Source organism: Aspergillus tubingensis (assembly GCF_013340325.1).
Source record: "Aspergillus tubingensis WU-2223L DNA, scaffold_15, whole genome shotgun sequence".
Classification (NCBI taxonomy): Eukaryota; Fungi; Ascomycota; class Eurotiomycetes; order Eurotiales; family Aspergillaceae; genus Aspergillus; species Aspergillus tubingensis.
In genome coordinates this window covers 288,589-304,050 of record NW_023336289.1, presented here as the reverse complement: position 1 = coordinate 304,050, position 15,462 = coordinate 288,589, and the positions used below count along the sequence as shown (strand labels likewise).

Below are 15,462 nucleotides of genomic sequence, written 5' to 3'. Positions count from 1 at the left end.
CTACTAGCTACAATGTCCACTCAAACACACCAGGTATATATTAACTAGTTACTAACTACTACCCACCTAATTAACAAACTTATAAAGATATCACAAAAACGTAAATAACTATTATTATCATTCAACATCCATCATCCCAACACCCTCCTCTTCCCCATTTGAGAACACACATTAGAGAGTCCTCACATCATATTTTCCCTCCAATAATAAACAGTATCGGGCCACTACTCCAGCATATCATTCCAGAATATACCCTTAAGCTCGAGGCGCAAGTCCCAGCTCTTACTCCACTTCTTCTTCCTCCTTGCTGGTGGCCAGGAAGAAGCGGCCCTTGGGCTTCCCAGGCTCCTCGTATTCGACTGTCAACCGAGCAAGGTGACCCAACAGGTTCTCGATCTTGAGGTCGCCCTTGTCGCGCTTGTGACGACCAAGTTCATCGAGCCATTTGAACTTGTTCAGCATGAAGTAGACCAACGCAATGACAATCTCCACACCCAGCGAGTAGCCCCAGATTCGGACGACCGTGACGATATCTGTCCAGCCGTTGGTGGTCTCGACGAAGGAGTCGCTGGGGTTGGTGGGCATGTCTTCGTTCGTGAACCAACCGAAGAGACAGAAGATCGTTGCCAGAACATCCACACCAAGAATGGCTGTGACAAGGTGGATTGATGGCCAAGTATCAGCACCTCGAGTGACGAAGATCAGCCAGTTTTCGGTCAGTGCGACTTCGAGGAACAGGACCTCCTGAATCGAACCCCAGTTTTGGATGATACCACCCGATGGGAGGAACATAGTACCGCGAACAACCCATGTGCCCAATGCGAGCAGCAGACCCAACAATACTGAAATGAACCAGATCTTAGGGAGCTGCCATTCAACAGGACGCAACTCAAATGACGCATTATCGTACGCCACCGCGACCGTTGCCAGATCGGCGAAAAGAGCAAGGAAGACAATCAACTCGACACGGATACTCTCGTTGAGAATAATCATCGACGTCACCAGATAGATCTCCAAATGCAAGCAAAGAGCAATACGGTACTGGATATATGCCTTCATGCGGTGGAAGATCTGTCGAGCAACCTTGATCGAGTCAATGATGGTAGACAATCCAGGCTCCAAGAACACAATATCAGAAGATGACTGTGCTGCCTCCGTTGCTCCTTCAACAGCAATACCGCAATCTGCTTTTTTCAATGATGGTGCATCATTAACACCATCACCTGTCATCGCGGTCAGATGGCCACGGTCTTGGAGCATCTGCACCACTTGATATTTATGTTCAGGGAACACTTCGGCAAATCCATCTGCCTTTTCAACCAGATCTCCTGCCATGGCTCCACTTAGGCCACCATGAATAAGCTTGTCAGAGTTATACACCTTAGTACCGAGGGCAAGCATCTTGCAAGTTTCTTTAGCGATCGCAATGGCATCACCCGTGAGCATCTTCACACTGATGCCTAGGTTTTGAGCTTCGTTGATCGTCTGAGCTGTATCCTCACGGGGCGGGTCAAACATAGGAAGCATTCCGAGCAAAGTCCAGTCTTCTCCTTCCTTTTGCACTGCGACACCCAAGGAGCGGAATCCTCTGTGCGCAAATTCCTGGGCCTTTGCCTTATAGTGATCGGAGGTGCTCTTAGAGCAGTTCGTCAGCTGAAGCACAGCCTTGGGAGCGCCTTTAGTGCAGGTGTATCTTGTTCCATCGCAGCTCGCAACCGTCACAATCCGCTTGGACACCGGATCGAAGGGAACAAACTTTTCGGTCTTCCAACCTCTGCGAAGTATCTCCCTCGCTCTTGGGTATTGCCGGAGAGTCAGGATCGTGACTTTATCGATAGGATCCAGCGATTCAATGTTGTGGGAAGAAGCTAGGACAGCCACGGCGAACATCCAGTCCACATCCACACCTTCAGCTACATACGGCTCGCGGATACTCAGCTTGTTCGCCGTCAAAGTTCCTGTTTTATCCGAACACAATATATCAACGCCCTGTCCGAGAGGTTAGCAGCGGTCCAATCTTCCCCTGATGTACGTTTCCAACATACCGCCAGTGATTCGATCGCAGTCAGCTTTTGCACAATTGCCTTCTTCTTGGCTAGATATGCTGCTCCGACAGCCATGGTAGTGGTGGTCACAACCGGCAAACCGACAGGAACACCAATGATCAACAAAGCAAGGGTGTAGTGGAGGAGCGTCTGCTGACCCGGCGAAGCAATGGGAATATGACGGTAGAAACCACCAATCCAAGCAGCCAAGATCCAAGCCATAACGAGAACCAAAAGAGATGTACCAATGTTGTCCATGACGATTTCGAAGTGACCAGCACCCTTGGCTGATTGCACCATGCTCGCAGTTTTACCCACGAACGAGTTCTTCGCGCCTGTCTGGACAACCGCGTAGGCCTTACCACGCTTGCAGCCGGTCGTATAGTAGATCAATCCACCCATATAGCGATCAACTGCAAGCGATTCACCGGTAATAGCGGAGTGGTCACACGCGAGGATGGGGTAGCCACGGCGTCTTTTGGGCTTGGAGTCCTCTTCCTTTTCACCCTCCTTCTGACCTCCTTCAGGCTCATTGTCTTCGAGGTCAGATTCGGAGGTACTGCTAAGGTCGCCTTGCTCCTGCATCCTTTTGAACTCTTCCCAACCATTGGGGTCATTGACATCACAGATAATCTTGGAATCGGCTGGGACAACCGAGCCTTCTCCGATAATGATCTGCAATTATATTGTTAGCTGTCAAGCTCTTATTCACGAACCTTACCAATGGGCTCAACAGGGTCTCCGCTACATACCACGTCGCCCGGAACAAGCTCCCGCGCTAAGATTTCCTGTTGCTGACCATCGCGGATCACGGTGGCTCTCATGGCAATGTCACCCTTAAGACTTGCAACGACGTCCGCAGCCTGCTTTTCTTGGTACCAACCCACGGCTGCGTTCAGACACAAGATACCGATGATGACACCAAAGTCAATCCAGTCGTCCAAACCTGCGGCCAGAAGAACAGCCAATTCCATTACTGTAGACTTGTTAGAATGAAAGGATCCCGATCAATGGCTGTACCTAGGGACTTGATGGCGTACCATAGAGAATGGGGCCTCGGAAATACGACAGAATCTTGGCGATTGGGTTCTCCTTCTCCGATACCAGCTCGTTCCACCCGGCACGTCGACGTCTGACTGGGACCTCACTGCTAGGCAGACCTTGACGGATGTCCGTGACGAGCCATTCCTCGGGGAATTGACCAGGTTGCTGGTCGACATGCTTGACGAAGACCTTGCGCTTCTTCCAGGGTGCATACCACACCCTCTTCTCCTCCTCTTCGCCCTGCATCTCGTCACCCGGACGACCCTCGCGGTAAGTTGAGGCATACTTGACCAATTTTCCATATTCGTCGAGGTTAGCGTAGTCTTCCTTGTAGGAAACCCGAGAGACACGTCTCGAGTCGCGTCGCTCCGAGGTCGAGGTGCGGATTTGCGTTTGCGTTGTCTGCGCGACACGTTCAACGTCGCCAGAGGCGCCGGCCTGCTCAGCCATGATCGATCCAATAGCTTGTCTAGGGCAGCAGAGGAAACCGTTGGCGTGCCCGAAGCGCTCTGCGGGCCTGCCCTTAGTTTACAGCGAAAGAGTGAGCGAAATCAACCTCACGCAGGAAAGAGAGAAAGGAAGCAATCCGGAGCAACAGACGACAGCAACTCTACGAGGTAGAAAAGAAAAGTCGGCCTCCCCGCCAGGTTTGGGGAAGAAGAGACAAAGGAAAACGAGGAAAGCTTCTTTTTCTTTCTTGGTCCCAAGCAGCAAGGATGCATGGACACTTTCACAGCAGATTGGAGCTCTGACGAATAGTGTTGACGGAGACAATCATGCTGACGTAGGAGAGTCCAGGAAGTTCCGGCAGTCTGCGGAGGGTGATCACTCACCAGGTCGACCGGTCGGGCGTTTGTGTCAGTAACCCTGAGCAATTGAGCTTAAAGTGAACCGACTACCGGAGCCAGTCACGAATGTGACAGGATGATAGACCACAGGCCAAGGGGGAATGACTCGTTGATTCGACGAGTGTCTTGACGTATGAGACATGGTGAGATTTCCGAACGAACCGTAGGGCATGGACGGGCCGAGTCTGGGAGCACACCAATAATCCATTGTGCCTTGGCGAGCGTTGGATTCTGAGAGGGTCAGCAGAGGAATTGACTCGTGACGCGATGATGTGTACCAGGGTCCTGGGCGTGGACTGGGTAACGGCACGGCAGTAGAGAACCAGGGAAAGGCTTGGGAAGGGACAGCAACACAACAGGGATGACAGCTGCCAACGGGTGGAAGGGGGGCAGAGGAGAGTTGTTCGTTGTAAGCTCAAGCTTTTTTGAATGATCAGACATTAAAGCATCAATTAGACATGAGAATGAAGTTGACAACTGATGCAAGGTGAAATTGCGGGTGGTGAGTGAGAGAGTATCTAGATTAGAGGATGTAGGTAGAGAATAGAACTATACTACTAGCTTACTAGTCAGAAAAGAGGAGACAGTCGATCGATCCGCACCAAGTGGGACTAGTGCCCAGACCCTGACTGCATTAGGACTAGCGCAGTGCAACGTGACGGACCCATCTCGACGTAATATTACTGCTTCTATTACTCTCCATTACTCACTACCATGCCTTCTAATCCCCCAGCTCGACTCTTCAACTCCTGTTCCTTCTCCACTCCAGACCCTACCACGGAGCACTCGGATCACACAGGAAGGATCGAGAAACAGAAAAAAAAATATGCCGAAGGAAAGCCAGCTTAAATTTGGCGGATGAACGATGGACGTACCAGACGAATGACGGGATCTGAACAAAGCAGTCCTGAGCAGGTGTCATCTTCCCCAGCCCTCCGTCCTCCTTCAATGCCGTCACCACCTTCACAAGGTTCAAGGGATGTTGCTCCGTATCCCTTGGCTGCTTCCTTCCACACACCTCCAAGTCTACGGCGATTGAGGGATTTTCTCCCCGAGTCCGACGGTCCTTATAAAAAGAACTTTCGTCTTTACTTTCCTCCAGATGTCACGAGCTACGACACCCCTCGCACTTTTGACCGGATCTGAATTTGGACCCAGCCCTACCTAGGTAAGGGGCCTCTACGTATGTGGCTGCACATTGCCGTAGGGTTAGCGGTCGTATAACTAGTATGGCGTAGGGCATAGGAAGTTTACTTGACACACAGCATAGATGCCGAATATTCCATCTAGAATCGCGTGTAGTCACCTGGCATACTGTGCTTACTATGTGTCCCATATCGAGATCAGTAGGTGTGAATATCCCGAGTGGATGCTACGCTTATTATCTAATCACACATTCTTCTTTGAGGTTTACTTTTATTATGTGACGGAAGTCTTTTCCTGCAGAGTATCCGACGTGGAAGCCAGGTATTAATAAATAGTGCCCGCATATCAATCGACATTGAAATCTTGCATTTCGTCTACATCACATAGTCTGCGTATCTTCATAACATGTAGACTCATATCTACTCAGTGCACATCTATTTGCCAGTCTTACCGGTGGGGATGTTGAACAGCACAGCCGGCTTGCCAGGAGCGTAGGGGCGGTCGCAGCGGAAGTAGCCCTTGCGCTCGAACTGGATGATATCGCCCTCGCGCAGCTCGGCAACGTTGCAGTCAGCCACCGCGTCCTCACGGAACTCGGTGTTCTTGTTCAGCACATCCTCCAGAGCATCGTCCTCCTGGAGGGAGTCCTTGTTGAGGAGGTAGTCGAAGTCGACCAGCTCCACGGGGACCAGTTCCTGGTCAGCAGACAGCCAAGTGACCTTCTTCTCGGTCTTCTTGAAGTCGCCCTCCAGGTGCAGGTCAAGCTCCAGGGACTGCACAACACCCGCGGCGTCCTTCTCGATCTTGCGGACAATGGCATTACCCCAGGCCATGAGGGTGATCTCCTCGTCCTGCTTGAAGGTCTTGGCATCCTCCTGGTCGAAGAGAACCGAACCGCTGAAGGTGACCTTCTTCTGGCCAACCTCGGGGTTCTTGTTGTGCTTAGGCTTGTCCTCGGTGTAAGCAGCAGGGGCGCCCTTGATGACGGCCTTAACAAGGTCCTTCTTCATGAGGGCAGTGTGGCGCGGCGCAACGGGGTCAATGTACTTCTTGTTGGTCGCCCAGATGAGGGTCCAGTCCAGGTTGGTAATGTTCTTGCTGGGTCCCTGCTTGAGGATGAACTCGCGGAGAGCCGGCACAGTCATACCCCTTCTGCGAATACCTCTGATGGTCGGGAAGCGAGGGTCATCCCAACCCCAGACAACGCCCTGGTCGACCAGCTTAGTGAGCTTACGCTTCGAGAGCAGAGTACGGATGAAGTTCATGCGCGCAAAGTCCCAGATCTGCACGTGGCGGAGTCCGAGAGTGTCCAAGAACCACTGGTACTGAGGGTTCCGGTCACGGTACTCAATGGTTCTGAGAGCGTGGGTAACGCCCTCAATCGAGTCCAAGATGGGGCAGCACAGGTCGTAGGTGGGGTAGATCTTCCACTTGGTGCCGGTGCGGTGGTGAGGAGAGGGGTTGCAGCGGTAGATGACGGGGTCACGCATGGCCTTGTTGGGGTTGTCCACAGACATCTTGGCGCGGATGCACCATCTGAGACCCTCAGGAGTACCCTGCTTCATCTCCTCGAAACGAGCCAGGTTCTCCTCGACGGAAGCATCACGGCGCTTGCTGGGCTCGCCGTTCATTCTCTGGGAGGCCATGGTCTCCTTGTCGGTGTCATCAGCGTAGGCGTTGCCCTCGCGGATGATCTTCAGACCGTACTCGTAGATCTGGTCGAAGTAGTCACTAGAGTAGCTCATCCTGTCGGGCTTGATGCCCATCAGGGCCAAATCCTCCATGATAGCATCCTGGAACTCCTGCTTCTCGTTCGAGGGGTTGGTGTCGTCGAAGCGCACCAACAGGGTGCCGTTGTACTTCTCGTGCGCAAAGTAGTCGTTGAGCAGAGCAGCCTTGGCGTGTCCAATGTGCAGGTATCCAGAGGGCTCAGGAGGGAAACGGGTAACAACACCCTTGTCAGTGTTCTGAAGAGCAATGTCGTAGCTGGCACCCTCCTTGGCCTTGGCCGCCTTCTTCTCCTTGGCGGAAGCATTGAGGCTCTCCAATGCAGCGCTAGCCCAGGGGCAGAGCTCATCCAGGAAGTTGAACCAACGAGTCAGGTTGACAAGGGCTCCCTTGCGAATAGCGGAGATGGCAACGCGGTTGCCGCGAAGGGCACCCCACAGAGCAATATCGGGGGTGGAGAGCGAGTAACCAACGATGAAAGAACGAAGGAGAAGGTGGGTGTTCAGGCGCTGAAGCAGAGGGTCGAGAGCCTTGAAGTCAAGGGTGGTGAAGGACTCGAGCTGGGAAAGCCATTCGTTCTCCTGGAAAAGCCTCCATCAGCATAGAGTCGCAATAAAGGCGGAGCGGGGATCACTTACAGACTTCTCATCCTTTCCGTTAAGGAAGGGAAAGCTGGCACGCAGCTCCTTGATGGCATTGTCAGTTCCATAGACGGGAGCACCGCTGGCACCCGTGAACTGGACGATAGCCTTCTCGCCCTCGGGGAGAACAGCCGCATCCTCAAAGTTGATGGCGATGACGGGAGTAGGGCGAGCCTCGTTAATAGAGGTAGCAACCAGGAGGACTGGAAGCAAAGAGGCCTGGTTGGCCTTAGTAGCCAGGCTAAGCTTGAACTGCGACATCGTTCCAAAGACCCAAAACCCCAGGAAAATGGATCAATTGCCCCAGGAAAAGATGGTATAGAAAGGTGGGATGGAGATAATTTACTGCCGGGAGGGGCAGTTTTGACTCAATGGGCTCCGCCGGCGGTAAGTTTCTCCGCGGGCGATGGTCGGCCGGAGCCTCTAGATTTCGGACCAGAAAACATTCCCGGCGCTGTCAAGCTCATTCGGAGTTCATCGCCATGGCTTCCTCCTACAGCTCCCTCATGCCCTTTGCGGCACGGGGAATCTTGTCGTCATGTCGTCCTGTTCTTCGCCCGAGCTCAATTGCGCCTATTTTGCCCAGCTTGCAGCAGGTGCGCACCGCTGCCCAGGCGCGCAAGGTGAAGGGAGGAGACAAGACCACCAAGAAAAAGAAGGGTCCGAGAGAGTTCAAGCAGAAGGATCTCAAGGATATGCAACAATTTGCGCTGTGTGATGCCATGAGGTTTGTAGTATTATTGTCGTGGTTCAATCGACCTTTTCACTGATTGCGTCGATCTTCACCGCAGATATCTCCGTGCATTCGAAGTTGGCCGCGAGCCAACCAATTCCAAATACGAGGTCCACGTCCGCCTAAAGACGAGGAGGGACGGTCCTGTCATTCGCAACATGCTCCGATTCCCCCATTCCGTCCAGACCGAGTCCCGAATTTGCGTCGTGTGCCCTCCCGGAACCCGCCATGAGAAGGAAGCTCGTGCGGCTGGAGCAGTCCTGGTGGGTGAGCAGGAGGTCTTTGATGCCGTGAAGGCCGGCAAGATCGACTTCGACCGCTGCCTCTGCCACCCGGATAGTTTGGATGCACTGAACAAGGCTGGCCTGGGTCGGATCCTCGGTCCCAGGGGCCTGATGCCCAGCGTCAAGACGGGTACTGTGGTCGAAGATATCGCTGTGCGTGTGGAGATGCTGCGTGGTGGTACCATTTACCGTGAGCGTGACGCTGTCATTCGTGTCCCCGTTGGACAGCTCGGTTTTTCCCCCGAGCAATTGCGTGACAACCTGCGCGCAACGATCGACCAGATCAAGAAGGATGCGGCCGGTCTTAACGACCGCATAACCAAGGAGGTGTACGAAGTGGTAAGTCGCCGATTTGCGTTGCGCTTGCAACCGGTGTCCTTGTCTAACGTTCCTTAGGTCCTGAGCTCGACCAACGGTCCCGGTTTCAGTCTGAACGGAGAATTCAGGTCGGAGACCTCTCCCGAATCTGCCGCTTTGCAGGGCGTGTAAAATAATCTAGCGTCTTCAAGTTCATGGGTGTACAGAATATGTTTCATTAGGAAGGTTACGGTGTATAATGGTATTTTTTCAAATCTCACTCGGAACCAGCAAAAGTAAATCTCCCAACGCCGGCGCTATGCAAAATGGCACTGCCTAGCTCTAGAGGTCCCCTAGGACTTCAGATTCTTGAGTGCTGATACGGCAGTAGTGTCCTCTCCCATGAGCTTGTAGAGACGCAATACGGCCAGCGTTTTCGTATCCCGCTTGTCGCCCGCCTGCTTTGCCTGCTCCAAGGCCGTCTTCAGATCCAAGAGCACCGCAGATCGTATTTTCGACATCCTTGGGTGTTGGCTCTGTAGGAATGGATGGTTGTCACCTATCCGAGAGGACAGCTTGGTCAAGTAGACATACTTCTGAATATGACGCTCGAGCGTCTTGAGGGAAACGAGCGACGCAGTAGTTGCGCCGTTAGGCAGTTCATCCTCGTCACTATCGTCGCTGTCGCTCTCGATCAAATCGGAATCCGAATCGGACTCGCCCGGGGTGCCGTCCTGAGGAGGCCGGGGAGTGTCTCCGATCATTAATCTTCTTTCCAGCTCCTCGACTCGATCCGCATAGTCCAGCAAGGCCTGCCCAACATTGGCTTGCGTCTTCAGACGCTTCTTCTCCTTCAGTAGCTCTACCATCTCCTCTTGCCTTGCCTCCACCTTATCCCGTATGGACTGGACATCACGCTGGAATGCCAACAAGCCGACCCGTACCTGCTCGACTTTCTCCTCCCCACCGTTTAATGCGCTCCCTAGGGATAGAAAGTCCTGGTAGTTTTCATTGACCAAGTCTAGGAGTTCTCGACTGAGTAATTGGTCCAAATCTCGTAATTCTTGTCGCAAGTCCTCGAGGCTCTGGTGTCGATTGGTGAGGGAGGATAGATACGCCGCGGGGTCGAAGTCGGGGGAGAGGAAGGAAGCACGGGACAAAGGCTCGGGGAAGGGCAATCCGGAGGTATCATCGTCGAATTCGGATGCAGACTCATCGGAGTCGCCAAACTAAGCGCATAACAATCAGTTTCACTGAAGTATGGCGGGAGAACGAATGGGTGGGTGAAGGAAGAAGGGTTCGGCCAGACAGGGAATAGCATACGCGAAACCTATTCATCTTGAAGGGGGTGACTTTTAAAGTATCAACCGCACCATATGCAGCTTCCGACGAACCCTAAGAGACAAGCGTCGAGGTGGTCACCACTGCGCGAAGGACACTACCAACGGGTTGGAGATGGATGAAAGACGACAACGACGATGATGATGATTGTTGGAGCTTAGTGTTTCCCCTTTCGGGTTCCGAGTCCCCAGTTTCCGCCCGCTTCAACTTGAGACCAGCCACTTTTCTGAATAGTTTCTGGATTTCTTCGCTGCATCATCGCCTCTTGAATCCCGGCCCGATCCACAGTCATCTGCCTCCCCGATCATGCCAGCTCGTTGGCCTGCTGAGTCCATGCATCTGTGTTCCGTGGAGCGAGGCGTTGGAGCGTGATACGTGTCCTGCGTTGTCTGCCCGTCCACCGCCGCCGCCAGCCGCTACTGAGAACTTGTTGTCTGACAGGCGCTTGATCGCCTTCCCTGCTGCCAGCCGATCTGCCGCTGCTGTTGCGTATTGGCCGGAAGGCGGGGTTTTTACTCCGGTGGTGGTGGTGTTGTTTCGTTGCGGGTGGTCATATCCCCGTCTACGCTCCGCTGCTGCGTCACAGCCTGCATCGCATTGCCCTGAACGGAGATGGATTATAGGTCCGGCAGGCTGCTCGCCCACACGGACGCTTTTCCATCGTCCTCGTCCGCTTTGCCACGCCGGAGATGGTCGCAGCTGAACCCTCTGCATGCCTCGCCGGTGGTCGAGACTGTCCGTCCTCTGCAACAAACTGCTCCCTATCGCTATGAACCCGCGCTAGATGAGTCCTCTCGAGCGCATCGTACCACTACGCTACGTCAGCTGAATGGGAACCCCGGGACCTCATCCTGGAGAAACCATAATCGGTCAGCTACTTCGCGACCCTCAACGTCGGCATCGCAGCCTGTGCTGGTTAGGGCATATTCGGGCGGCCCTCATGACACCTCCAGCACTTCGACCACGATGCCTTCGCGGCGCTCATTTCCATTCATCGGTGGCTCAAGAAGCCAGCGACGCGGGCCTGCTCTCCCATCAGAGGACGACTTTAGCATAGACGGCATACTGCGAGCTATCGAGCCGAATATTCGCCAGACGTTAGACTCGATCGGAGAGATCTGCGGGCGCAGCAGACTCAGTCTGGCGAACGAGTATGGAAGTCATATTGCTCCGCTAGGCGAGATTCGGGCTCCCCCGGGTGGTCTGGTAACAGTCGAAGAAGCCAGCTCCGATCATGAAAGACAAAGCGACAACGTGGTCATCTACGACGATGAGAATAGTGTCGCCGATGGACGTGATCATTCGTCCTTATCGCAGTATCGACACTGGGACGGCAGACGACCATCTACGGGGTTTCCTTTCAGAACTCCGTTCTCTGGGGCCGGCTCGTCCAGCCAGGCCCCGCCCAGTACCCCAAGATCTCCCCTGGCATTGCATGCGCCGGCCGAAGAGCCCGCGCTGGGAGCACTTCCCACGAGGCAATTTGCCTCCAAGCCCAATTCAGGCGGCCGTACACTGTTAGGCACGCAGACACAGTCGGGCTCGAATATTCTTACTCCGGCTCTTGTATCCGAGGTCTTGCTTGATGCCCAGGCTGAGGCCAACGCAACCTCTTCCTCGGAGATCCCGCGAGGCCAGGAGCTTCTCGGTCCTAGCGCTATGGATTCCAGCGCTGGATATAGGGGTTGGATTCCGCCGTCCCTGGTAGCCGATGTGCAGGCGCTTCTAAGCTGGCTACAGTATGGTGCCGTAGCTGCTGGTTCCGAGGCAAGACAGGCAACGGCTGAGATGCGACTACGAGCGATGTTGGAACGAGATCAAACTATTTCAAATGCGTGATGGTAATGATGTTGCTCGCGGGAATGTATGAAATGACGAGGAACGGTGGCGATGATGATTATGATATGATATACGATGCTATTTATACACGGCAGAATTACTAGGCAGCGATGCTACCCACGACATATAATGACTGATGACTATGCCTTCCACATTGATGAGCAACAGTACTTTTCTTTCATAGTAAATCATGATCTCGTATCACTCTACATCCATGCCAAAAGACGCCACCCATGACACATGCTCTAACAGTAACCCCCTGTATATACTACTAACTCCATGATTCATCACCCCTCAATCTCCGCAATCAACGTCTTCGAAAATTCCTCGAACCGCGCATACGACCAACACTCCCGATACCTCTCCACCAACGGCCTCTCATCCTTCTCTTCCTCCTCCTTCTTCTCCCCATCTGCCTTATCAGCACTTCCATCCCCACCCTCATCCTCATCCTCACTATCCTCCTCCTCCCCACCAACCTTCCCCTCCACCAACTCCCCAAACCCAACATCAACCGGCACCTTCCCCAAAAACCTCACCCCCATCTCCTCCGCCAAAACCTGCCCCCCACCACTCGAAAACAAATTCGTCACCCCCCCACAACACGGACACGTATACCCGGACATATTCTCCACCACACCCAACATCGGAATCCTCGTCTTCACACAGAAATTCACCTCTTTCCGTACATCAGACGTCGCCACCGCCTGCGGCGTAGTAACCAGCACCGCGCCAGCAAGCCGAGGCAATGAGGAAGAAGAAGAAGCATCAATCGTACAAAGCGTCAAAAGCTGCTCCGCAAGAGCAATATGCTCATCACTCGTTCCAGGAGGCGTATCAATAAGCAAGTAATCGGTTTCATTCCATAGCACGTCCGAGAGGAATTGTCGAATCATAGCGGTCTTTTTGGGCCCCCGCCAGATTACGGCGTCTGAGCGAGAACGGAGAAGGAAGCCGAGGGACATGCACCGGAGGGAGCCGTGCTTGATGGTGCTTTCTGTTGTTGTGGTGGTGGTGGAGGAGTCTGGTTGTGAGGAGGTGGTGGACGCATTAGGTGTGCTTCTGCTGAGGGTGGAAGGGTGAACGGGGACAGGAAGCCAACCACCCGGCGCTTGGGTGATTTTTGCGTCTTCGAGACCGACTAGACGGGGGATTGAGGGGCCGGTGAGATCGATGTCGAGGATTCCGACGGATTTGCCTTGGAGGGTGAGCGCGAGGGCGAGTTGTAGTGTTACGCTGGATTTGCCGACCCCGCCTTTGCCGGAGAGGACCTGGGGGTTAGATTATTAGCTTGTTTTGAGGGATAGCATTGGAATAAGATAGAGAGAGAGAGAGGTAGGTAGGATGTGTGCGCATTGTATGCGTAGGCATGGCTCTATATCCATGCTGTGTGCAGTTGCGCGCTGTTATCGATAAGAGAGGAGGGGTTGTCGCAATGGGATTTGGAGCTGGAGGAAGGTTGAAGGTAGGGCAGTTGAAGGTGTATACTCACCAGCACAACATTCTTGACCCCGTCGAGAGGCATCTTGAGTATCTTCCTCTGATTTAGATCTGGGTATCTGGTTGGGTTGGAGGAGTGGTGAAGGTCTGGGGATGGCGATGGCGAGCCGATTTCGGGTGGGCTTTTTTTCTGCGTCATTCCGCGGAGTTTTGCTTATCAATCCAGCCGGTCCGGAGATATCACTCCCTCACTCAGTCACTGCTATCTAGGTCTACGAGATGCATGCATGCTGCAGAGTATACTGCGTATAACGATGGTGTGCTACTCTCTACATGCTGTACGAGTCTGCAGCATTAGACTTTTTGTACTAATGTCAACCCTAGACTGCTCATTACTGATCATCATTGTATCATTCCATGACAAAACTCGGGAGCTGCTTCTCATCAACTCATATCTATGCCTAAAATGCCTATCACTGAATCCTGACGTTGTGAGAAATTGCACCGAGCTTATGCACACCTCTATACTCAACAGGACTATACCACCGCACTTATTGCCACTTCTGTACCACCACGCCGCCCCGCTTAAACTCCGCCATTTCACCCAGCACAACACTCTTGTCGGAGAGATCCTTGCTGGGGAACGTAGTCATCAATACCCAGGGACGCGACTGACTGCTAGGGCTGGCAGCGGTTACAAACTGGTACACGTCACCAATGGTATGGCTGGTGTTGAACCGGGAAGTGAGCCGTGAGCCGTCTCCAAGGCGGATCTGAAGAGTCACCGTCGGCTGCGACTCATCTATGTCCGGCTTGGCTGGCTCGGTGGACTGACTGGGAGTAGGGGCAGCTGCTGGCGCAGGTGCTCTCACACCAGGTGTGGGGCTGCCGAGGCGCTGTCCAGCCCCAGAGAAGGGCTTGTACTTAGGCTTGGGCTTCACGTATTTCTCGTCATGCTGTTTAATTTCCACGTCCACCTCCTGACCAGCCTGCACATTCATGATAGAGAGCGGGGCACGGCCCTGGCGGATACCCTCGAGGATTTCGCGGTTGGCGGGGTCGTCGGAGTTGAACAGCTCTCCATCATCAACCGAGAAGCCATCAGACCAGAAGTGTAGGGTTCTATGTACGCGCTGCGGTGTCTGCGAGACAGGTGCACTGGGGGATTCGATCACTCTGCTGGGAGCCTCATCACCACCAAGGGTACGTGCGGTGCCGGTGAAGAAAGACCTTCTGGTGGGTTCATCCGATGGCGGAGGCTGAGCCCTACAAACGTATCAGCCTTGTACAATCAAGCTTATCCAAAGGTCCTCACCTTTTGGCCTTTTCAATGATCTTCTTCTTAATATCATCAGGGTTCTGCACAGCCAAGCCCGACTTTTCACCGCCAGCAAAGAAGTCTTGGTTCACTGCATCGTCTTCCTCGGAGGATTCCCCTCCACCCGACGCAAAATCGTTCAGGGTCGCAAACTTCTTTTTCGGGGCCGACCTGCGGGACGAGGGCTGCGGGGTAGTGGAGGGGGACTGAGAGGAGCTGCCACCAAGCGAACGGCCGGCAGAGGGTTCCGATTCAGCGCCGAGTCGGCGACCACCACCAGCTGCGCCAGTATCCTGTGAGGCTTCATCTTGTTCGGCGAAGAATTCGGTGACTGCGGCTTCGAGATCCCACTCGTTGGCTGCCAGATAGCCTTGCGCCTGAGATGAAGAATGTAATTAGCAACCATAGCTAGAGATGAGACCATTAGCATGTACCTCGTGAGGATCCGTCCTAGTCATGGCGCAGAATTGAGAGACAATCTCATCGCGGTCCGCGTTGTGCTCCATGTTGGAAGTAAATCGACCGTGACGGCACTGCACACGTTGTGATGGTTGGTGTTAGATTTTGTGAAGCTTCGCAGTCCAGCACTGATTCGAAGATGGAAAAGCACAAAACCTATCGAAGAAAGGCGGAGAATGTCGGGGACTTGGAAGATGCAGTGATTCGTATTATTGTAGCTCTTCACGAAGCTGAAGGGACCCAATAACGGTACGTCACTGTTGCCTGATTGGTCATCCGGAAGAGGGGATCTTCCGCTG

At 53.5% G+C, this 15,462-nt stretch overlaps 7 protein-coding genes across 7 annotated transcripts; 2 read left to right on the top strand and 5 right to left on the bottom strand.

The window, feature by feature from the left end:
- Window positions 1-282: 282 nt before the first annotated feature.
- Window positions 283-3,539, bottom strand: AtWU_10935 (putative plasma membrane H(+)ATPase; the record flags this gene model as incomplete). Its single annotated transcript, XM_035506037.1, has 4 exons — window positions 283-1,989; window positions 2,046-2,720; window positions 2,798-3,021; window positions 3,086-3,539. The coding sequence occupies 4 exons, from the start codon at window positions 3,537-3,539 to the stop codon at window positions 283-285; spliced, it is 3,060 nt and encodes a 1,019-aa protein (XP_035361930.1).
- Window positions 3,540-5,517: 1,978 nt separating this feature from the next.
- On the bottom strand, window positions 5,518-7,713 carry AtWU_10934 (glutamate--tRNA ligase GUS1; the record flags this gene model as incomplete). The annotated part of the gene is made up of 2 exons (XM_035506036.1): window positions 5,518-7,392; window positions 7,450-7,713. The coding sequence occupies 2 exons, from the start codon at window positions 7,711-7,713 to the stop codon at window positions 5,518-5,520; spliced, it is 2,139 nt and encodes a 712-aa protein (XP_035361929.1).
- Window positions 7,714-7,934: 221 nt separating this feature from the next.
- AtWU_10933 (mitochondrial 54S ribosomal protein uL1m) lies at window positions 7,935-8,958 on the top strand (the record flags this gene model as incomplete). The annotated part of the gene is made up of 3 exons (XM_035506035.1): window positions 7,935-8,179; window positions 8,244-8,808; window positions 8,866-8,958. The coding sequence occupies 3 exons, from the start codon at window positions 7,935-7,937 to the stop codon at window positions 8,956-8,958; spliced, it is 903 nt and encodes a 300-aa protein (XP_035361928.1).
- A 161-nt stretch (window positions 8,959-9,119) lies between these two features.
- On the bottom strand, window positions 9,120-10,104 carry AtWU_10932 (COG2 family protein; the record flags this gene model as incomplete). Its single annotated transcript, XM_035506034.1, has 2 exons — window positions 9,120-9,995; window positions 10,090-10,104. The coding sequence occupies 2 exons, from the start codon at window positions 10,102-10,104 to the stop codon at window positions 9,120-9,122; spliced, it is 891 nt and encodes a 296-aa protein (XP_035361927.1).
- Window positions 10,105-10,719: 615 nt separating this feature from the next.
- On the top strand, window positions 10,720-11,946 carry AtWU_10931 (uncharacterized protein; the record flags this gene model as incomplete). The annotated part of the gene is made up of 1 exon (XM_035506033.1): window positions 10,720-11,946. One exon carries the CDS (start codon window positions 10,720-10,722, stop codon window positions 11,944-11,946), a length of 1,227 nt encoding a protein of 408 aa, XP_035361926.1.
- A 287-nt stretch (window positions 11,947-12,233) lies between these two features.
- On the bottom strand, window positions 12,234-13,471 carry AtWU_10930 (Mrp/NBP35 family ATP-binding protein; the record flags this gene model as incomplete). The annotated part of the gene is made up of 2 exons (XM_035506032.1): window positions 12,234-13,217; window positions 13,439-13,471. 2 exons carry the CDS (start codon window positions 13,469-13,471, stop codon window positions 12,234-12,236), a joined length of 1,017 nt encoding a protein of 338 aa, XP_035361925.1.
- A 466-nt stretch (window positions 13,472-13,937) lies between these two features.
- Window positions 13,938-15,210, bottom strand: AtWU_10929 (protein phosphatase regulator SHP1; the record flags this gene model as incomplete). The annotated part of the gene is made up of 3 exons (XM_035506031.1): window positions 13,938-14,652; window positions 14,702-15,081; window positions 15,139-15,210. 3 exons carry the CDS (start codon window positions 15,208-15,210, stop codon window positions 13,938-13,940), a joined length of 1,167 nt encoding a protein of 388 aa, XP_035361924.1.
- Window positions 15,211-15,462: the final 252 nt, after the last annotated feature.